Source organism: Lepidochelys kempii, chromosome 1, assembly GCF_965140265.1.
Source record: "Lepidochelys kempii isolate rLepKem1 chromosome 1, rLepKem1.hap2, whole genome shotgun sequence".
Classification (NCBI taxonomy): Eukaryota; Metazoa; Chordata; order Testudines; family Cheloniidae; genus Lepidochelys; species Lepidochelys kempii.
Window position 1 is genome coordinate 95,972,535 of NC_133256.1, and position 23,107 is coordinate 95,995,641.

The 23,107-nt window shown below is 40.5% G+C and overlaps 1 protein-coding gene across 4 annotated transcripts in view; it reads left to right on the forward strand.

The window, feature by feature from the left end:
* Positions 1-23,107, forward strand: part of DNAJC3 (DnaJ heat shock protein family (Hsp40) member C3) — a 64,503-nt gene that overhangs the window by 24,633 nt on the left and 16,763 nt on the right. For all 4 annotated transcript variants that reach the window (XM_073347977.1, XM_073347984.1, XM_073347994.1 and 1 more), the window contains exons 5-9: positions 12,397-12,549; positions 14,915-15,096; positions 17,635-17,754; positions 20,148-20,253; positions 20,338-20,458. In XM_073347977.1, the coding sequence (XP_073204078.1) occupies positions 12,397-12,549; positions 14,915-15,096; positions 17,635-17,754; positions 20,148-20,253; positions 20,338-20,458 (682 nt within the window). The remainder of the gene's footprint in view (positions 1-12,396; positions 12,550-14,914; positions 15,097-17,634; positions 17,755-20,147; positions 20,254-20,337; positions 20,459-23,107) is intronic.

Consider the following 23,107-nt stretch of genomic DNA (forward strand, 5'->3'; position numbering starts at 1 on the left):
ATGTTCTGTCTCTCTTAGATGAATTTATGGGTTTTTTTGAGCGTGGAGGACTTATAGATATTTAAAAGCCATATATTGAAGATTCTTATAGTTCCACTAGGTGTCAGCAAAGACTAACCAACTTTGAATGTTGTGTGCTTACAAATTACTTTTATATTTTCCTAATTTAGATCAGGCTTCAGTTATAAATGTTACAGTATTTATCCATGGTCATCCAGTGTGTGTGTAGGTCTATTTTAGGTGTGGATGAAGCAAACCGTCCTCTTCTAGTCAAATACAAACTCTAACACCATTATTTCAGGCAGCATTAGAGCAGAGGTACCCAAAGTGCTATCTTCTTTTTCTCAGTCTCTGAGAGGTGCACCCCATGTTGATATTAGACTAGGTCCCCAAATTATTTGCTCTGTAGTGAGGGTGGTAGCAGCAAATAGAGAAGGCAATCTAGTGTGCAACTTTTGGGGAGAGCCATTCTCCCCTTACTTTAGTAATCTAGCATTATTGTAAATATCATAGATGGGAAATGGGGAAGGGAATTTAATTAAGTTGTGTGTATCCCCCTGCCAGTTCAGGACTTTCCCTTGGAGTATATTCTAGTGTGTTTCATAATTTTTAGTAACTCAAACAGTGGGGTTTCTTCCACTTTCCTTGAGACTGTTCCACAGCCTAACAGATCTCCCTGTTAGATGAGTTTTCCTTCCATCCCCCTGATATTCAGCCTGCATTTTTGTTTGCTCAATGTCATTCCATTACTCCTTGGACCTGTCAGAAACGGTTCCTCTCTCTGTGCTTGGCAGCCTGTTGCTGTCTCTACTAGGCACACTGCCGTCTGTCTCTGTGCAGTTGTACAGTATGGAGGCCCTCGCACCCTGACTGTGTCCCTCCTTTTTAACGTTCACAAATGCCTTCCTCTGTCTACAATGTCACTGTAAGCCACATAATACAATCTAATCCATCCACCTTCTCTTTAGTGACTTAAAACACCTCTGTATTTATAACTCTCTTCCAATAAGGATCCCAGATCCCAACCCACTTAGATATGAGAGATCCTCCCTCGCCCTACCATTCTCTAGGTACAAGCCATACCTACTTCCCTATAGCTAGGTAGACAGGCTATGGTATTACCTGTTCCACACAGAGAAATTGACCTGTACATTCAATATGCTGCTTTAATTGTTAATTTCAAACATGTGAAAAGCAGTTGCAGTACTTGCAGACATATATCTATGAGGTTGAATTATAGTCTGGCCAGGTGCAGAAGCATAGCAAAGCTCGTGAGTGAAACCCAAACTTGGGATTTTTTGACTCTTCAACATTTTGTGCTCTAATCAAATTTTGTGTATATATGTTTAGGCTTGACAGAATTTTATTTTTATTTTTTATAATTTTGACAGATGTTTAAAACATTTGTTCCATTTTTACTGTTTTTTTTTTTTTTTAAATTTTGCAATTGTGGGAAATTTTTGGTGAGGGGGGGTCAGGTAATGGTTGTGTATAAGTGAAGAATTATTTAATGATGGTAGATTTTGAGATTTCAAAAGTGTAAAACTTTATAACCATTAAAAAACAACTTGTCAAAATACACAAATTAAACATCCTTAGGTCAAACTCTAAGTTCTCAAGCAGATTTCTTACTTTGCCTATCAGTAAATTTTGATTATTATCAATGGAAATATTTTTTCATCAATTTGCATATGTGGTGGAATTGATATTTATTGATATTTCCCAATAAAATCAAATCGTCCCAAGCTGCCTAATATTTCTTTCTCTCTCTCTCTCTCTCTCTCTCTCTCTCTCACACACACACACACACACACACACACACACACACACACACACACACACACACACACACACACGTTAAAAACTTTACTAAGGTTGCACAATCAAGCATACAAAAGTTAGGAAATACCAGAATTAAGGTTGCCTGTGCAACCTTTAATTTGGCCCTTTATGCATATGCATTATGATATAATTAAAGAATGTAAGATCACATGCTATTTTTTATAGAATCCCTGCCTCATTCAGCACACAAGATGGATCACGTGCACTGAATGAGCAGCTGTATAACATTTTGTTTCTTCCTCATAGTTCAGTGGGTGGCCCCAAGCATTATTTACTGCATATTGTTCAAACCCTCCTCCGAATACACAATTATTAGTTTACCCATGGGCTTGTCTATGGTGCTTATCAGTGTAATGTCAGGTGCTTCACAAATATTGGACTTATATTCACAAAACCCCAGTGAGGTGAGAGGGAGTGGTATTACCCTCATTTTACAGATGTGGAAACTGATGCACAGAGATTAATGGGTATTTAATTTTGGAGGCCCAATTTGAGATGCTTAGGACCTGTTTTTTCAGAGTACTCGGCATTCTATAGCACTTCATGTATTCAGGCACAGCTTCCATTGACTTCAGTTGCAGTTGTGAGTACTCAGTAGTACTACTGCACATTGGGCCCCAGGATCCCAAGTCAGGCACCCAGAAAATGAGGAACACACAATTAGGGACTAGCTGTGAAAAGTCTGGGTTGTGTGACTTAACTAGCATCATGCAGAAACCCAGACACAGTCCGGGATAGGATCCAGTTCTCCAGGGCATCATTAAACTGTCTTAACACTGAGACCATCCTTCCTCTTCTTGCAATCCCCTGCCTCGTTCAATATATACCTTCCAACTTAAGGCACCCTTTATTCTGGCATTTCCTAACTTTTGAGTGCTTGACTTTGCAACTTTAATAATGTTCTTTTAACATAGGTTTTTGGGTGTAATTTTCTACCTTTTTTAAAAAAGCAAACTGAAATAAACCTAATTCCATCCTGTCGTTTCATATTGAGACTGACATGGGTCATTAGCAGGGCTGGACCCTTTAGGTCCACCACACTAAACCTCTGCTGCTTAAGCAAATGGAGTAACTGATAGCAGTAGTAGGTTGTTATCCTCTATGTGGTGCGGGAGTAGAGTGGGATGGGAGACTTTGCTGGTGGGTTTCACAGATAGTTGCTGAAGGCAAAGGGATGTTGAAAGTCAAGAATCTTGAGTTCCATTTGAGGCTCTGGAGAGTCTGCCTGTTCTTCTGCCCCATCCCATCTGACCTATCAATGTCCCAGTACTGTCTCTTCCTCACCTCTGAAGCATATTTTTATTCTTGTTTGTATGTAACCCTTTCTGTCATTATTCCTTATACTCGGTATCACTTAATCCTATGTCCTCTTGTTAAATAAACTTACGTTATTTTTACTGTGTTCAGTGCACTGATTGAAGGGAACAGTGTGTTAATACCAGTTAAGCTAACAGGTTGTAGTGTATTGTCTCTTTAAAGGAGCAACAAACTTAATTACTTTTGTGAGTGTTCAGTAAGAGGGCTGGATGGTGTAGAGAGACGTCTCTGGGGAACTTCAGTTGAGGTTCATTGTTCCTTACTGGCAAGACAAGGTTTGAACTGGGAGAGTTCTAACGAGTTTGCTTGCAAGGCAGATAATCTGGCAAATCATGGGGTTGTCACACATTTTAGCAGTAGTAAAACTCTTACCTGCTGACCCTGAGAGGGGCAACGCAGTAACTCACAATTCTGGGAGTTTTTGCAGATGGAGATTCCACAACCTCCCTTGGAAGCCTATTCTAGAGCTTAACTATCCTTATAGTTAGCAAGTTTTTCCTAATATCTAACCTTAGATACCCCTTGCTGCAGATTAAGCGTTTTACTACTTGTCCTACCTTCGGTAGACATGACAAGTGCCACCTGTCCTCATTATAACAGCCCTTAACATATTTGAAGACTGTTATGAGTCGTTGTCCTTCCCCCTCCCCCCCGTCATCTTTTCCTCAAGAGTAAACATACCCAGGTTTTTTTAACCTTTCTTTATAAGCCAAATTTTTGAAAATTTTTATCATTTTTGTTGCTTTCCTCTGGACTGTCTCAAGTTTGTTCAGATCTTTCCTTAAGTGTGGTACCTTGAATTGAACATGATACTCTAGCTGAAGCTTCACCAGTGCTGAGTAGAGTGGGACAGTTACTCTCCATGTCTTACATATAAAACTCCTGTTAATAAACCCCAGATATTAGCCTTTTTCACAGCTGCATCATATTGTTGACTTGTATTCAATTTATGATCCACTGTAACTCAAAGATTATTTTCAGAAGCACTGCCACCTAGCCAGTTACTTCCTATTTTATGGTTGTGCAGTTAATTTTTTTCCTTCCTAAGTAAAGTACTTTACACATGTTTTTATTGAATTTCATCTTGTTGATTTCAGATCAGTTCTCCAATTTCTCAAGGTCATTTTGAATTCTAATCCTGTCCTCCAAAGTGCTTGCAACCTCTCCCATCTTGGTGTTATCTGCATATTTTATAAGCATACTCTCCACTCTGTTATCCAAGTCATGAATGAAAATACTGAATAATACTGGACCCAGGACAGATCCCTGTGGGACCCCTCTACATGTGTCAGTGAACCATTGATAACTACTTGTTTGTTTTTCAATCAGTTGTACACCCATTTTACACTAATACCATTTAGAGTACATTTCTCAAGTTTGCTTATGAGAATGTTGACAGTCCCACTTGATAATCTTACTAAATAAAAATCAAGACATATCACATCTACAACTCTATCCCTATCTGCTGGGCCAGTGACCCTGTCAAAGGAGGAAATTACGTTGGTTTTGCATGATTTGTTCTTGACAAATCATGTTGGTGATTCCTTATTACACTATTATCCTCTAGGTGCTTACTGATTGTTTAATAATTTGTTCCACTATCTTTCTATGTATTGAAGTTAGGCTGACTGGTCTCTAATTCTCCAGATCCTCTTTGTTCCCCTTTCTAATGTTAGGTACCATGTTTGCCCTTCTGTAGTCCTCTAGTTACCTTTTTAATGAAGACTGAAGCAAAACAGTGATTAAACACTTTGCCTTTTTGTTGTCGTCCCTGCTAAGTAGTGGACATATGCTTCACTTAGTCTTTCTCTTGCTCCTGTTGTATTTATAGAATCTTTTCTTGTTGCCTTTTATGTCCCTTGCTAGGTGTAATTCATTTTGTGTGTTAGCCTTTCTGATTTTCTCCCTACATGCTTGTGCTATTTCTTTGTACTCCTCCTTAGCAATTTGTCCATGTTTCCACTTGTTGTAGGATTCCTTTTCGATTTTCATTAAAGATCTCCTGGTTGGAGCCATATTGGCCGTCTGCTAGTCTTCCTTTCTTTTCTTTGCAAAACCGTTAGAGTAAACAGGTAAACAGCTCCCTAGTTCTTATTGCATCCCTAGTTCTGATAGGGATCTGGATGCATTCCTTTCCTTCCCCAACCCCATCCCTCTTATCTCTTCCAAAGGAGGAAAAGGTAGAGAGAACTGTCCATAATTCTTGGCTTGCTTGTTAGGTGGAGTGTGGAGGATAACTTCGTTCTCCTAGTCGTCTCTTCACTTGGAGAAAGTTTTTATTTTTTTTTTATTTTTCAGTTGTACCGTGAACATTACATATAAATCCTGTCTAGTGCACCTAGTGAGGAAACCTTATGATGAAAAACATTGTTTCAGTAATGCTTAAAGCCTACTTTTGTCTCATTGTGTATGAGGGAGAAGGAAATAGTCGTTACTTGGTAATCTGTATCTGGTTGGGTGAAGTTATCGTTAAACATGGCTGTCACTTACCACCACAACTCCAGCTGCAGTGCTCTTTTGCCTGCAGTGGATCAGCATCTGAACTGTGTAGCTATAACACTGATGCTTCAGGTTTATTCACCGTTTCCTTTAGCATCAGCTATGTGTCTCCAGGAATTTTGGTTTGCATTACGTGCTCTGTAATAGCTCATAATGCAGTAGTGGGGTGAGGGTCAAGGAACAATGCTATAACTGCACCCATTTACTATAATTAACAAAAACTTCTATAGTTAGAAATTCAGTTAAACTCATTTAAAATTAATTAACTAGTGATTTTTTTTTTAAGGCAACATTAGCATCTTGGGCAACCTTGATTCACATGCCATGGAGGGGTATTTTGGGGGAAGGAAAGAAAGGGGACCTAGAGGATGATTAGGTGGGGTGAAAAGTGGGGAGGGCAAAAGTAGCAGGCAGCAGAGGGATGGGCAGAGGTGGTAGAGAAAGAATGACCCAGAGGTGGGGAGTGGAGGGCACTGGTGAGGGAAGCAGGGACTCTTTGTATAGTGTGTATTGGCTTAACCTTTGTAATATATAATAATAGACTGTGGAAGGAAAAGGGCCTGTGTGCATGTTTGTAGAACTTCCTAGCTAGGACTTGTGGGGCAGGAAAGGGAAGGGAAGTTGTCATAAATATAAAGGGAAGGGTAAACACCTTTAAAATCCCACCTCTGCCACCATGTCAAGGTTCCTTCCCCACTCTGAACTCTAGGGTACAGATGTGGGGACCTGCATGAAAACCTCCTAAGCTTATTTTTATCAGCTTAGGTTAAAACTTCCCTTATCCTAGCTTCTTAACCCTTTTACAGGTGAAAGGGTTTTTCCTCTGGCCAGGAGGGATTTTAAAGGTGTTTACCCTTCCCTTTATATTTAAGATATGCCCCCAAATCACAGATAGGGTGAAATGCTGGCTGTGATTTCTTCCTGGAGCTCTAGGAGAAAACAGAGTTAATAAGACAAGTGCACTTCTAAATATACTACCAAGTATATAAAGACTAACAATATATTCCACATCTCAAGTACGATTTTAACCAGTTGATTCTGGAAAACTTTCACGGGAGAGTGCATCAGCCACTTTGTTAGAAGCTCCTGAGATGTGTTGGATGTCGAAATCAAAATCTTGGAGAGCTAAACTCCACCGAAGAAGTTTATTGCTACTTCCCATGGCGGTATGAAGCCACTGTAGCACAGCATGGTCGGTTTACAGGTGGAAACGCCATCCCCAAACATATGGGTGTAGCTTTTCCAGAGCGTAGACAATGGCGTAACATTCTTTTTCACTGACTGACCAGTTGCTTTCCCTCTCAGACAGCTTCTTGCTAAGAAACACTACAGGATGGAATTCTTGATCCGGTCCTTCCTGCATTAAAACTGCTCCCACACCACGCTCAGACACATCTGTGGTTACTAGGAACGGTTTGTCAAAGTCTGGGGCCCTTAGTACAGGGTCAGACATGAGTGTCGCTTTAAGCTGGTGTCAAGGTTCCTCCCCCACTCTGAACTCTAGGGTACAGATGTGGGGACCTGCATGAAAAACCTCCTAAGCTTATCTTTACCAGCTTAGGTCAAAACTTCCCCAAGGAACAAAATATTCCACCCGTTGTCCTTGGATTGGCCGCTACCACCACCAAACAAATACTGGTTACTGGGGAAGAGCTGTTTGGAAACGTCTTTCCCTCCAAAATACTTCCCAAAACCTTGCACCCCACTTCCTGGACAAGGTTTGGTAAAAAGCCTCACCAATTTGCCTAGGTGACTACAGACCCAGACCCTTGGATCTTAAGAACAATGAACAATCCTCCCAACACTTGCACCCCCCCCTTTCCTGGGAAATGTTGGATAAAAAGCCTCACCAATTTGCATAGGTGACTACAGACCCAAACCCTTGGATCTGAGAACAATAAAAAAGCATTCAGTTTTCTTACAAGAAGACTTTTAATAGAAATAGAAGTAAATAGAAGTAAAGAAATCACCTCTGTAAAATCAGGATGGTAGATACCTTACAGGGTAATTAGAGTCAAAACATAGAGAACCCCTCTAGGCAAAACCTTAAGTTACAAAAAAGATACACAGACAGAAATAGTTATTCTATTCAGCACAATTCTTTTCTCAGCCATTTAAAGAAATCATAATCTAACGCATACCTAGCTAGATTACTTACTAAAAGTTCTAAGACTCCATTCCTGGTCTATCCCCGGCAGAAACAGCATATAGACAGACACACAGACCCTTTGTTTCTCTCCCTCCTCCCAGCTTTTGAAAGTATCTTGTCTCCTCATTGGTCATTTTGGTCAGGTGCCAGCGAGGTTACCTTTAGCTTCTTAACCCTTTACAGGTGAGAGGAATTTTCCCCTGGCCAGGAGGGATTTCAAAGGGGTTACCCTTCCCTTTATATTTATGACAGCTGGTTAAAGGCCTTCTGACACTCTTCGGTCCACTGAACGGCATTTGGCTGTTTCTTTTTGGTTAGGTCTGTCAGTGGGGCGGCGATTTGGCTGTTTTGTGGTACAAATCGCCTATAATAACCGGCCAAGCCTAAGAGGGTTTGAACCTGTTTCTTTGACTTGGGGACAGACCACTTTTGGATAGCATCCACTTTGGTCTGTAGGGGTTTGATAGTTCCTTGACCCACCTGGTGTCCTAGGTAAGTCACTGTTTTCTCCTAGAGCTCCAGGAAGAAATCACAGCCAGCGTTTCACCCTATTTGTGATTTGGGGGGCGTGTCATAAATATAAAGGGAAGGGTAAACCCCTTTGAAATCCCTCCTGGCCAGGGGAAAGCTCCTCTCACCTGTAAAGGGTTAAGAAGCTAAAGGTAACCTCGCTGGCACCTGACCAAAATGACCAATGAGGACACAAGATACTTTCAAAAGCTGGGAGGAGGGAGAGAAACAAAGGGTCTGTGTGTCTGTCTATATGCTGTTTCTGCCGGGGATAGACCAGGAATGGAGTCTTAGAACTTTTAGTAAGTAATCTAGCTAGGTATGCGTTAGATTATGATTTCTTTAAATGGCTGAGAAAAGAATTGTGCTGAATAGAATAACTATTTCTGTCTGTGTATCTTTTTTGTAACTTAAGGTTTTGCCTAGAGGGGTTCTCTATGTTTTGACTCTAATTACCCTGTAAGGTATCTACCATCCTGATTTTACAGAGGTGATTTCTTTACTTCTATTAAAATTCTTCTTTTAAGAATCTGAATGCTTTTTCGTTGCCCTTAAGATCCAAGGGTTTGGGTCTGTGTTCACCTATGCAAATTGGTGAGGTTTTTTACAAACCTTCCCCAGGATTTTGGTGGGAAAGACTTTTCCAAGCGGGGTCTTTCCCGGTTATATATCTGTTAGATGCTTGGTGGTGGCAGCAATAAAGTCCAAGGGAAAAAGGAAAATAGTTTGTACCTTGGGGAAGTTTTAACCTAAGCTGGTAAAAATAAGCTAAGGAGGTTTTCATGCAAGTCCACACATCTGTACCCTAGAGTTCAGAGTGGGGAAGGAACCTTGACAGAAGTATAAGAGGGTCCTGGTGGCAGAGGACCATTGAAATTCTGGGGTCAGGAGGGATCAGGAGCAGGTTAAAGAATAACTGGAGGATAAAGGACCAAACAGATCTGAGTGCAGGGGCTGGAGAGTGTCTGTAACCCTCCACAACCCCCGTCTCTGACCCCTTCCAGTTCTGTTATGCCTCCCGCACTCCGTACACTTTCCCTCCATCTATCAAATTGCTTCAGGCAGAGGCATTTCTCTGGTACCTTCTGCTGCTGCTGCTGGCACATCACTGGCAGCAGCTTCATATGTTGCTCTCTCATTGGGTATGTAGCTTGGCCTTCAGACCCTCTAGTGTGCAACCCTCTAGTAATGCCCGCATGAATTTGCAGGAATCTGCACTCCACAACAAACTCCCTTATACCTCCAGTATACAGCCACCCATGCTGAACACCTCCAGTTGTGCAAAATTACTCTTTCAACCTCTGCTCTAACCACAGCATTTTGTAGGTAGTAATAATAGATTAGATTTTTGGAAATAAAGTATTTCAGTGCATGAATACTTTGACGCTGCAGTTGTGACCTCTAGTGGCAGCAGAGGAATCAAAGGGCATTGCATGTTACGATAATCAGTATTTGACCTGGAAATATATATTAGAAACTTCTCTACGTAGTGAAGCAAGTATGTGGCAGGTGAGAAAGATATATAAAGTTAAAACAAACCCTATGAACAATACTCCTCTCACACAAGTTCCTGATGTTTACCTTTGTGTGCATTATATTTTTGTCAGATTTTGCTAAATTGTGTGTGCTATGATTTTTGACTTTTGAAGTAGTTATGTAATCCTGAGAAGCAGAAATACGTTTCCAGTCCCAGCTTGAATTTTAAAGCCTATTGTTTCATTCATTCCTACTAGAAGAGAAGAGATTACACCAGTACCTGTTTTTTTTCTTGATGTCTCATTCATAATGCATCAAAAAGGCATTGTTTATATACTTGGTAGGGTCTATTCCTTGCTAAAGTAACCATAGAAAAGATACAGGTTTTGTTTACCTGACAAGCAGTCTGCAAAAGGGAACATGTTGTAAAATGCTTTCCCTCCCTTTTCTCTTTCTTCATCCCCATTCTGCACCCACCTTGAAGTCAGGCTCATTTTGTTGGGTAATCCCAATACATATTAGGACTTGAAATAAAATAAATGATTCAGTGCAGAAAAATACTGAATTGGGGTGTGTACTGTTTTGGAATGTCTGCATTGATGGAAATGTACTCGAGGATCATCCTGAGTTTTTAGCCGGTTGTATACTATGATTTAATGTAGTCGGGGCCTTGCCAAAGCGCATAGAAAACAATGGGATTTGGATCAGACCTTTAGTTAATATCACTAATTGACAATTCTTCTCTCACCACACAATATGATGATCAGTTCTTGTGATCTCTGAAGCTTTATCCTTCCCCCTACCCATCTGAACTCTGTCAGGGATTGTTTGTGATCCCTCACTTGCTTGTCCCTGCATTCAATTGGTAAAGGGAATGAGGAAGATGCCCGGCTATTTCATTCTTGCTGGCTGTAGGGGAATTCCCTAATCACAGCAAATTTTTTCAAACTGGGAAAATAAAAATATATTCTTTATGACCACAAGCTCAGACTTGTTGAGACCTCAGAATGTTGGAAGCAAAAACAAAATAATGGCAAACAAATTATATTTTTCTAATTTGTTCCAAAAACCTGACAAATTGATGACTAACTCTACCACTATATCTCATTGATGGGTGACAATTATGTCTCCTCTTCAGAAAGTTTTTGGGTTAGAATACATTTCACCTAACTGCACTACCTGAGCAAATCAGTGTGTCTCACTTTGAATGATTACTTACCTCAGAAAAATATTTTACTTTTCTGTGGACTCAAAATAGTAATTTGATTCAATTGTTTGCCCAGTTTACACTACCGATAACTCTCCAAGTTGCTGCATTTGGATGGTGTTCTTTACTACCCTCTACTAAAGCCTTTTGTTCAGTGTTCTGCATAGAATGTTTGCTTGCCTTTATTCCAGTTATGTGTTTAGAGAAATGAAGATTTCCCAGCTAACGTAGTTGGGCTATTTTTTGGCAGGTGAAGAGCCCAATCTCCCTGAGATAAAAAAGAATCTGGATGTTGAGATTAGGGGAAGAATGAATGGGTCCAAAAGAGTTTTGCCATTGACTTCAGTGGGGCCAGGATTTAACTCCTGGCCTCTGCCTTGGTGAATCTTTCTCAGGATTTAGGTAACAGAATAAAGAGGCCTCTTCCCCAGTGCAAAATGAAATGTGTCTGACATTGGGTTTGGATTCTTATATACTTTGGAGTATAACCTGCATGACTTAATGGCAAATGTGATCACATCCACCTGACATCATTGTGTAAAAATCTGTTTTGTCATTGAGTGCTTTGGGACCACTCATCGTGATCCATCCCCCTCCAGCTCTTGTTGTAGGCTGTGATCTTCATTCCTGCCAAATGCAAAGCCCCAACCCCACATATGGACAGATTCTTGGGATAAAAGGGGACAGCCAAAATACACTCCGTCTCTTCAAACAATAAATTGTCACAGTAGTGTCCGAGAATCTGTATTGGTTGTTGTCTGGTCAGAAGGAGAGCGTCTGGGAACCAAGGGCCTTCAGGCTTCGTCTAAAAGAAGATTTATGTGAAGTCTGACATTTCTTGGTTTCCAGAGTCCAGGAGTTCTCAACTGACATATGAACCCTCCCTGGATTTAAAACATCTGTATCTATTGCTATGGCCATCCTTTCTAAGGAGGTATGAAAATTGCATCTCTACAATAACATTGAACTAGTCACACTAAATTCATTATGTAAATATACCTGATTTGCAGTGAGGCTTCTAATACATCGGACAGGTAAATCCTCTACTAACCTTGAAGTACTGTATAAAAGAATCCTGTATTTTGTGTCTGCCTAATGGAAGAGATGGATTAAGTAGAATACAGTTGAGGGGGTATACTACATAGGAATGAAGTGTCAAAGTGATGAACTTTTAGTACAGAGCAAAAGGAACTGGACTTTTCTGGATTATAACAGTTTATGTAGTGGCAAAGAACTCTTTCTTCCCAACTAGAAACATTTCCAAGGGAGTTTTAAATGATTCAGTTCACTTCAGTAGCATCTTTGGTTTGTTCTCCATGGTACAAGATGGTGAATAGAACAAAATCAGACCTCCAGCAAGCGGAGTTCAGTCTCTCTCTCTTTATTATATTTACAGCTCAAATCTAATCCCAGTGATAATGAGGAAAAGGAAGCCCGGTCTCAGCTGACGAAATCTGATGAGTTGCAGCGCCTACGTTCACAGGCACTGTCTCTGTATCGTCAGGAGGATTACACGACTGCGATAAGTCTTCTTGATGGGATTCTAGAAGTAAGTTCTACAGGAAATATAATTGAAGAGAAATAAGAATTTCTATCTGTGGTAGATGTGTATGTTTCTTTTTTTAACATAGAACTTTAAAGCCTGCACTGATGCAAAAACCTTATGTGTTGCTGGCTGTATCCTACTGAGCACTGTCAACTCCCATTGGGATCGTTGGGAGCTGAGGGTGGTCAACGTCGGGCAGGACAGAGCGCTAAAGAAAGGGAGATTGTGGATTTATGTTGAGGAATTGCTCCATTTTAACCTAGCCTTCTGGTATAGATGACTTTTTGTTAATACTTTTTTGTGCTTAAATTTCTTGTCCTTTCCCTCAGTCCAAAGTTCAGTATTCTTGGGACACGGTGGTTTGAATGGAATTTTACCAGTATGAAAAAGGTGTGTCGCATAATTTAAATTTTCTCAGTCATACTGCAGTTATCCAAGAAACTCACATGCGTTGAACTTAGTACTTAGTGTGTGTGTGTGTGCGCATCCTCAATGAGAACTGTGTACTTTCCTCCCTTGGGGAGGTAGGGGAAACTGGTAAGAGAAAAGTAGTGAAGGATCAAAAATAGTATGCAGCTAAACTACACACTGGTTTCCATATGCACATCCGTATCCTCAGATACCTGAATTGTAGTATCCCATCTTGTTGTTTGACTCTTCAGTCAGTGGTCACATATTCAGATGTGGGCAACTCTAATGTGTACTAGCATGCTGTTTTTTCATTTTTTCTAAAAAATGCAAGAAAACATTAAAAGAAATTCCTGGCCAAGATTTTTACACGCATTCTGTTATGGTGCACAAAACATCTATGCATGACATGCATGTAATATAAGAAATACATGAGACAAAATTAATGTTGCTGTGAGATCCATAATTTTGAATGTTTTCACTCTTGTTTGAGATTTGATGATGATGGTAAAGTACTGATAATGCAGAATTGTCAGCCATTATCTGTACTGATTAAATTACACAAATTTGGAATAGAAACACTTGCATTTACATAAATCTAACTTTTTTGGGTCCAGGATGTAAGTTAAATACCAGAATTAATATTGACATTTTCTGTAAGCTAAAGATTAGGCATGCTTGCTTAATGATAGTTCATTACTGTGCTTCTGAGAAGCGTCGTTTATCTACAAAATAAATTACACTTATTTGCCTTTATACTCAGTCTAGCTAGGACTGAAATTTTATAAATGACTCATGTACAATTCCCTGAGGAAGAATTTTAATAAATAAAAATGTGTATACTCAATTCCTAATTTAAAGTTTGATCTGGTAACCTAGTTGCATCTTGTAACTTAGTTGCACATACTCTCTATTGCTTTATTAAACATTTTAAATACCGTCTTCTCATATGTCAGAATATGTACACTGCTTTTATGCACCATTGAAGTTGCTTTGTATGGATATTACAGACAAATCCTTCAAGCCCAAAGCAGTAATAAAAGAATTAGTGGGTTATCTGTTGAAGGTAAATGTAATTATATCTATATTACAATCATACTTGTACAATCTTATTTTGGTCATTATAACTATTCAGAGTAAGGTGCTATCTCCCTGAGTCCCCTTTGTTAGATGTAACAAAATGAGATGCTATTTGAGGGTATATCACATTAACTTTGATCATTTGTCAATTGTAGCATTTATTTCATAACTGTAAAAGAGTCAAAGTGTGGGAAGGGATGGGATGGGGGGAAAGGGGGGCTGTGTTATGATTAAACCTAGCCCTGTAAAACTGAGAGTTAAGAAAAACATGAAATGTTTTGGTTTTGATGCCTTGTCATTTTTTGACAGCAAACCAACCCACATATTTATTACAGAAGGAGAAACTCATTTTTTTATATCCGGGAAAAATGTTAACAGTTGATTATTCGAGAGATATGGTTGTTGTCCCCCTCTAAAGCTGTACTGCCAAAAGTATTAAGGACAGACCTGCACACCATGTTGATATAGATGCCTCCTTCAGATGTCTATTTGGACAGTAGACACCTCAGCCATCACAATTCTTATCTTCCATAGTAATAGGGGGAAGTTGTAATAATTTAGGATTCCAGCCACCCTCCTTCAGGCTCGCACTGTCCCAGTTCTTTCCAGCAGTGGTGAGAGTTCAAGCATGCCTCCCTGAGTGGGCTCATCTGCTGGGTTACAAATCACATTTCTAAATAACTTGTTTTCTGTAATCTGTTAGAGGAATGGCTTTGAAATATCTCTGCTCTCTGGGAAGTGCATTGATGTTAAATTTCAAGCACTCTGCACATGACTAGAACACTGATCCATCACAAGAGGCAATATGAAATTAGGTAGGATTTAAAAACAAGAGAAATGCTTACAGATCAAAGTCTAGCTTTCATTTTGGTTTCTCAAGGTTTGCGTTTGGGATGCAGAGCTGCGGGAGCTTCGAGCTGAATGCTATATAAAGGAAGGAGAACCAGGCAAAGCCATTAGTGACTTAAAAGCTGCTACCAAACTGAAGAATGATAACACTGAAGCCTTCTATAAAATCAGCACAATATACTACCAGCTGGGGGACCATGAACTGTCACTCAGGTAAGTTTACTATTGTATGTAATAGCAAAGATTAAAACACAAAGCCTATGCCAAGGAAGTTTGACCCATCTGCTATAGTGAAATGCATAGTGAGTGAGTGGTAGGATTAGTGCAGACACTTTTGTCAACATAGTTGTGTGGAAGTACTCATTGGCCTGCCTCTGTACCCTTCTTGTTTTGTTTCAGTGTTTTTTAGCACAAGATATGGTGCCTGGAACTCTGCATAAGATGTACACTAATAATTAAAATAACCTAATAAAGTCTGGTGTGTGTTGCATCTCTATGGATAGAGACTGCTGCTCCTCTAGTGGCTCAAAAAAAGCCAGCTAGTCTGTCAAACAAAAGAAAATGGGCACAGTGAAAAATAGTGAGAAAGGAGGAATTAATGAAGAAGGGTGGCCAGATTGGCCAAGAATGAACTGATCCAAATAGAGAAAGGCCTTCCATGGTGGGCTCTTGTGAATGTATTTGGAGAATGTTTCATGGACAGTCTCTAAGTGGAGAAACCTACTCTCGTATGGATACAGATGAGACTTTGGTGTTGAGACTGGCGACAGTCCAGAGGATCTCAACTGCTTTGAAGTCAAGACCATGGTCATTGAAATACTTTGGGTTTAGAGATCAAGGACTCCGTATACGATCAACAGATACTTTGCTTTTCAGTGCCATCTGTATTGTCTTCTCTCTTCTAGTCCCCAGATCATTCAAACCCCATCTGACTTGTACTCGGATTGAAGTTCATTCAGACCAAGTCTGGCTAGAGGTCAGCCTTTGTGCTCTTGTACTTTGACAAGCTGTGATGAATTCAGGGCAGTGAGAAGGCAATGTCCATTGCTTTCACTTGCATAATAAAAGCTGAATAGAGGGCATCATTAGAATCTTCTGGAAGAAAGTCTGGCCCCTGCTATCTGTCACACAGTACTTCTACTGAAAAGCAACTACTGAGTTAGAGATGGGGGAAATTGAGAGAACAGGGAATTGCAGCTTTACTATCTGAGCAATGTTCCCTCTAATTTTTGACAGGCTGTGCGCGCAAAAAATTTCTTCTGTGCAAATTTTTGTGCGTGTGGTGTTTTGCCGTGCATGCGGGGTTTAGGATCTGTGTGCACGCGCACAGCTTAGAGGGAACAGTGATCCTGAGTTGTCTTTTTAGGTTTCTCTCCCTTCCTTGTTAGTAGAGTGGATGTCAGAATGGATGGATGAGGGCAGGGATTTTGGAAACCTCAAATGAGTGTGGTTTTCTACTTAAGCCTGGGTATTTATTTCATGCTAGCATGGATCCCCTTCCAGCAGATATGGTATCTCTAAGGGTGAAGATTGTATCCCCTCCTGGCCCCCCACTTTTTTGAGTGACCTTGGATAGCTATACATCAGTGAACCCCACTTGTTGGGGTGTGGATCAGCATTCACATCGCACTCCCAGTCAGTGCCTGGGCCAGGGAAGCTAATGATCCAACAGGTGGACCAAATTCAGTGATGAATCCTGGTCATGGGCCACCTGAGGCATGTTGTGCATATTCTCAGAAGAAGACCACCCCACTTGTTCTCTTTTCTTGAAGTATAGAGAGATTATTTTGTCTCCTAGGACATTCAGGCCACATCAATTTTCTTCCCATTCATGGCCAAATCCAAGCTGTAAGTGCAATTAAGCAAAACACTGAAACATACAGTGGAGAGAAGTTATCCATAAAAGCAAAAAGAAGCATCTGCACTCACTTTTCTGGGATGTGAAAAGCATGCTAGAGTGCGTCAGGAGATCGTTAGAAAGATAAAAGTTTTGTAGCTCCCGGACTTCATGAGTTAGGTTACTACTATTCCTCAGGCCCCCAAGTTCATGTCTGTTCCTCTGTTTGTCCCTTCCTCCTTAGGTTGTCTTGGCTTCATGCAGTAAGGACTTTACTTTGCTCTTAGCAGAGACATACGTCAGCATTTTCATTATCCTTTTGAGACATGACATAAGACATGACAGGATGACAGCTGTACCAATCCAAGACTTTCCTTATTAGACCACTGCATTTTGAGAATTTCAAAGAACACTGGCCTATTTTAAAATATAGTGTTCCTGCCGGATGGGTTCTAGGCAAATAAGCATTCTCTGAAGACATCTTTTGACTCAAGTATCCGAGTCCCATCAGAGTGGTCAGTTCTGGTTTAGGAGGCGTACAATGTTTTTATGCTTACATGGACTGTAATGGTATGCGTGGAGTAAGAACATACTCAAAAATAAGTCATCAGAGATAGCTGTGACAAATAACTATCAAATGCCAGACAAAACAGTTGAAAATATACACTAGAGAACAATCTAGTGTAATATATAGTATAACTTTATGCGGAGTATAAATTTCTGGCAACATAAAGTAATGGGGAAAAAAGCTGTAAACTCAGGATGGTTTTCATTAATTTTCACACGTTAACATGCTCTTGAATGGAAGAGAGAATGCAATGCAGAAAAATCTGTCACTCCAGACAGCTTTTTAAAAATACTGTCCTCTACTTCTATTTGAAATCCCTTAATGTTTCTTTTTCCTACATGAAAAGTGAAGTCCGAGAGTGTCTGAAACTTGACCAGGACCATAAGCTGTGTTTTTCTCACTATAAACAAGTAAAGAAACTTAATAAGCAAATCGAGTCAGCAGAGGAACTCATCAGAGAAGGCAGGTAAGAGCACTAGACATTTACTGAATGATACCAATGCTATGACTCCTCCCGAAGCAGTAAAACTTCACAGGTTTGGAGATAATTTGCTTTGTTTTGTTTGTCATGTGGGATTGAACACTGGGCACGGCCATGAGAATTTCAATTTAAAAATAGACACCAACCCACGTGTACCATCAGCAGCATTTGTTCCTTCTTATTGTTACCTGCTTCCCTTCCTACTCTCCATGGCCTATTGCCATTTTAGTTTGTTCTTTGCATGAAATAAATTATAAGATCAAGGCATGGACAATGTTTGTATTCAGCTCTCAAATGTCATAGCGCCATATAACTAATAAATAAAGATCAATGCTACTACAAATTGTCCCTTGATAATAGGTGCACCAAGCAAATGGGGCTCCCCATCCCAACCCTTAGATGTGATTAATAGTCTTTTTTTTTAAATTTCTGCTCCTTGCTGCTTCTCAGTTTTGTATGATTTACTGTCAAACACATAACCGTAGTTGTGCTATGCACAGTGATCGAGTGGAGGTAGCTCTTCATCATTTATCTGGATTTCAAATGTAGTGTGGTAGCAGATTTCTTTTTTAACTTTGAGAATGAAATCTGGAATACTTAAATTCTCAAATGTGCATTTCTTATACTTAGTAGTATGTGTGTCGGAAAACTAGTTTGCTTTACGGTACTGCAAAATGACAAAGCAAAAATTTATCAGCAAAGTTGCTGATAAATATTAAAAAAAAATCAGTATACTTTTGGAGTAATTTTATTGGTTTACTGTGTGGCCCCTCTGGAAAGCTGTATGTGGTTATTCATTTCACCGGTAAATTCAAGTGTCAGTGCTGTTAATTTGAGTTAAATGTTGTCTTTTATTTAAAAGTGTATTTTAATGCATCAGTGTTTAAAAGTGGAGATCTCAGCATATTTGCAAATAAAATATCACCACAGCCTTCAAATACATTTTTCATGAGTTTGTCATGACTCGGAAAGCAAGAAAATTACTGGAGCCTTGAAAGTTGCTATATATGTAATGTGCTCAGAACTTTTCTTCGGTATGCTAACACGCACAACAAACAAAATTAAAATAACTCTCTCTGATGGGATGCCAGCCTTAATTCATCCCAAGTTTGTTTGAAGGGGCCTGAGACCAGCTCACAATGAGGTGCATAGTAATGTGGTGTTTGAGCTCCCGAATCTAGGCACTATGTGATTAGTTAGGGATGTAATGGAAACTTTAACCCTGCACTTCCGTTTGTGTTTCAGAAAAATCTTACATTTCAGACAAATGTTAATTTTTGTGCATTTAAAAACATAAACCTTGGTTCAGCTCTTTAAGCTGTTGGGAGTCACAGGAGCATGATAGTCACTCTCTTTTGGTTCACTTGAATTGTTCATCAAATGATGCTTTCATTCTGGAGCCTTCCTGAATATGAAAGTATGCAAAGGAGCATTGTCATGAACACTGCAGAAAAACAGACAAGCCAGTGGAAATGTGATTTAACTAGTCATAACTTTATTAAGTAACACATCTGGGAACTCTCCAGCAATAACTCATCCAGTGCAGGTTGTTGTACCTGTGTAATCTGTTCCCCAACTGACCTGATCCCAGCCCATAGCTGGGACTCCACTGCCTTACCCTTATGTGAGGTTTAAGGGGGTTATCTTCTCACTGTACTGGACCTTAGGAGCACCAACTCCATGCTCACCTTTTTTAGGAGATGCTTTCTCCTAATCTCGTCTAATACCACTTTTTCAGGGAACTAGACTCCCTCTTGAACAAATACCTGCACTCGGCACCTGTTAAGTAGCAACAGTGTGAATTTTTCAACCTAACCTAACCACAGGATCCCTGGGCTGCTGAAAGGAAGGCAAAAAGCTCATTCTGCTTGGCCAAGCTGGCAGTGAGGGAAAAATTCTTTACATGATACCCACAGCAAGGCCCCAAAACTCTGTCCTCCTATAACCCCAAGGCAGGGAGGGAGGACATTTTCTTCCTAATGCAGAATGGCGCTTCCAGGTGCGGGCGGGGGGAGGGCTTATAAGCCTTCCCCTTTCCGTGTGTGGGAGCTAATAGGCTTATGCTGCATGCATCTGTCCAATCAATCAACCAAAGAGCCCCCTCCTCTTCCTCTTCTCAAACCCATGAAGAGGGGATGGGGGTGAACCTCTTAAAGGTGCTAAGGGTTTTCTTTCTCCTGCTGGCCCAGGCACAGCCTCTGAGGCTGAGAGAGGCATTGCAAGAGATGCACATCATCCCAAACAAAACAAATTGCCCAGTGACAGTTTCCAAGTTACTTTGTATGAGTTAGTACATTTAATGACCACTGAAGAATTGATACAGTTGCTTAGAAAATAATTGTGTTTAAATACTCAGTTTATTTTCACAATTAAAATAGGTACACAGATGCCATCAATAAATATGAATCTGTAATGAAAACTGAGCCAAAGGTCCCTATTTACACTCTTCGTGCCAAAGAAAGGATCTGTCACTGCTTCTCAAAGGTAAAAAAGAACATTTTTACCCTTGTGAGTAAATAATATTTCGCAAGAAAACCAAACACAAACATTTTTCCTTCCCCTTTCCAGAATGAGCAGGCTGCTGAGGCCATAAAAGTTTGCACAGAAGTTCTGCTGCTGGAACCAGCTAACGTGAATGCTTTAAAGGACAGAGCAGAAGCCTATTTATTAGAAGACCAATATGAGGAAGGTAAAACTTTTGTCTTAAGTTTTATGATTTCAAACTTTAAAGAATACTACAAGAATAACTCCTCCAGACCTATACACAACTTCTGCTTCAGTGTTACTGGCAATCTTCACAAATGGTTGGATGCTACAGTACGTTTTGTGGCATCCAATCAGTGCTGATACTTGGGGTTTTTTTTAACTGAATTGTTATTAAGACAGCAGTACATGCCTATCTTTATCCTATGCAAAAATGTCTTAAAAGCATATGATAAGCTAAGGGCAATTAAGGGCTTGTCTACAAGACACAGCAAAGTGTGCCAGAGGAGTTCTTAACTTAATACTCTTAACTGCCCCATGTAGGTCTTGCTGGCATGCTCTGAAAAGTGCCAGGACTACATTAACAGAAATTAGGTATCTTTTAGAGCACACCAGCAGGGCCTACACAAGGCAGTTAGAGCACTTTACAAATCCTACTCAACGACAGTGGTTTGCTGGTGCTACGTAGACAAGTCCTTAGATGGTTAGGGGTTTGATGTGACACATTGGAGAGATTGCAAAGACTAGATTTATTAAGCCTTCAAAGAAGAATTAGAAGAGACTTAATTGGAGTACAGTATTCAGCTTCCACTATGCCCTTGTCAATTTTGATGACCCCTTTCTTTCTTTTTATGCTGCCCCCAAATATGAAATAAGGGATACATAATGAAATTAGATGTCAATATAGAACTAATAAAGATAAATGATGTTTGATGCATCAGCCTATGGAATTTACTGTCACTAGAAATAGTTACTGATGATGGATTTTCAAAATAAATGGATAACTTTACAGCCATTAATAACATTTCAAGCTATGTAAAAGGAGGTAGTAATAAAATTTCATGGTTTGGTGAGCTAATTTCCTTTAGTGGGTAGGAGGGTCCCCATGCTGCCACTCCCTCAAATATAGCACAACATAACCTGCTACATATATTCTGAGATGGGACTAATCTTCTGAAGTGTTGCTCAGAGGAGGACTGTGAATAGGGTTATAATGCCTAAGCAGCAGTGACTAGATTCAGTGCACTTGCATAGAGAATAGTTGGACAGAAAGCCTCTGGGAGGGGAGCATGTTTAGAATTGACATTCACTATATCTTTAAGAAGGTACAGTGTGTACTTTCTTCCAGTGCTAGGTTCACTGCACTCTGGTCATGCCAACAGGACTCCTGATCATGCCTCTCTTGAGGTGTGCAGCACTAATTGTTCTTATCCCTTCCACTCTTTCTTCACTAGAGAACTTACATGCCTGTATTTTTACTATTTGCAAAATCTAAAAAAGTTAGTCCCTTTTAAAAAAAAAAAAAAAGTGTTACTAACCTTTCTGTAACTGTTCTTTGAGATGGACACATGCAACACATTTCAAACAACAACAGTTACAGAAATATTAGTAACTGTTCTTCGAGTGCTTGCGCATGTTCATTCCAGTGTAGGTGACTCTCAAGCAGTTGCGGAGGAGGTGGGCTCTGAGTTCAAGAACAAGCTGATTGCAAGACTGAATGCCCAAAGTTGGCATCATCTCTGGCCTGCTGGGTGATGGCATAGTGTATTGAGAACATGTGCACCGAAGACCAGGTTACTGCCCTGCAGATGTCCTGAATAGGAACTTGTCCTAGGAAAGTGGCCAACGAGGCTTGCGATCTTGTGGAATGAGTGGTCAGGTTAGCTAGAGGAGGAACACTGAGCAGCTTGTAACATGCACGAATGTATGATTTAATCCGGGATGAGATTCTCTGGGTGGAGATGGGAAGGCCTTTCAGCCTCTCAGCTCTCGCTATGAGCAACTGCGTTGAAACAGCTTGGTTCTTGGTATATAGAATGCCAAGGCACGTTTAACATCTAAGGAGTACGGATGTTGCTCCTCCCTGTTCACATGCGGCTTTGGGAAGAACACTGGTAGGAAGACTGCTTGATTGCAGTGGAATTGTGAAACCACTTTCGGGAGGAACACTGGGTGCAGATGCAGCTGCACCTTATCCCTAAAGAGGATCGTATATGAAGGCTTCGATGTGAGGACACAGATTTCCAAATCCCTTCTGGCTGAGGTGATGGCCACTAAGAAGGACACTTTCCAGGAGAGATGAACCAACGAGCATGTTGCAAGCAACTCGAACGGGGGAGCCGTAGCTTTGATAAGACAAGGTTTAGGTCCCAGGGAGGAATAGGCTCTCTTACCTGGGGGTATAACCTCTCCAAGCCTTTAAGAAAACTAATAACCATCTCATGCAAAAAGACAGACTGGTGGTTGACCTGGGGATGGAAGGTTGATGTCGCTGCTAGGTGAACCTTGACTGAAGAAATAGCCAGACTCTGTTGTTTGAGATGCAAAAGGTACTCCGACATAGTTGCAATGAGGACTGTGTGAGCAGAACTCTGCGTTGGGAGGACCAGATGGAGAAGTGCTTCCATTTTGCAAGGTAAGTAGTCCTGGTGGAGGGTTTTCTACTGCCTAGCAGGACTCCATGGACTTGCTCGGAGCAAACTTGCTCCTCAGGGTTCAGCCATGGAGCCTCTAGGCTGTCAGATGAAGAGAGCTGAGGTTTTGGTGGAGAAGCCAATTGGTCTGGGGAGATCAGGTCGGGTGTAGCGAAAGCAGGAGTGCGGTGTCCATCAAGAGGCCTAAAAGGGTGGCGAAC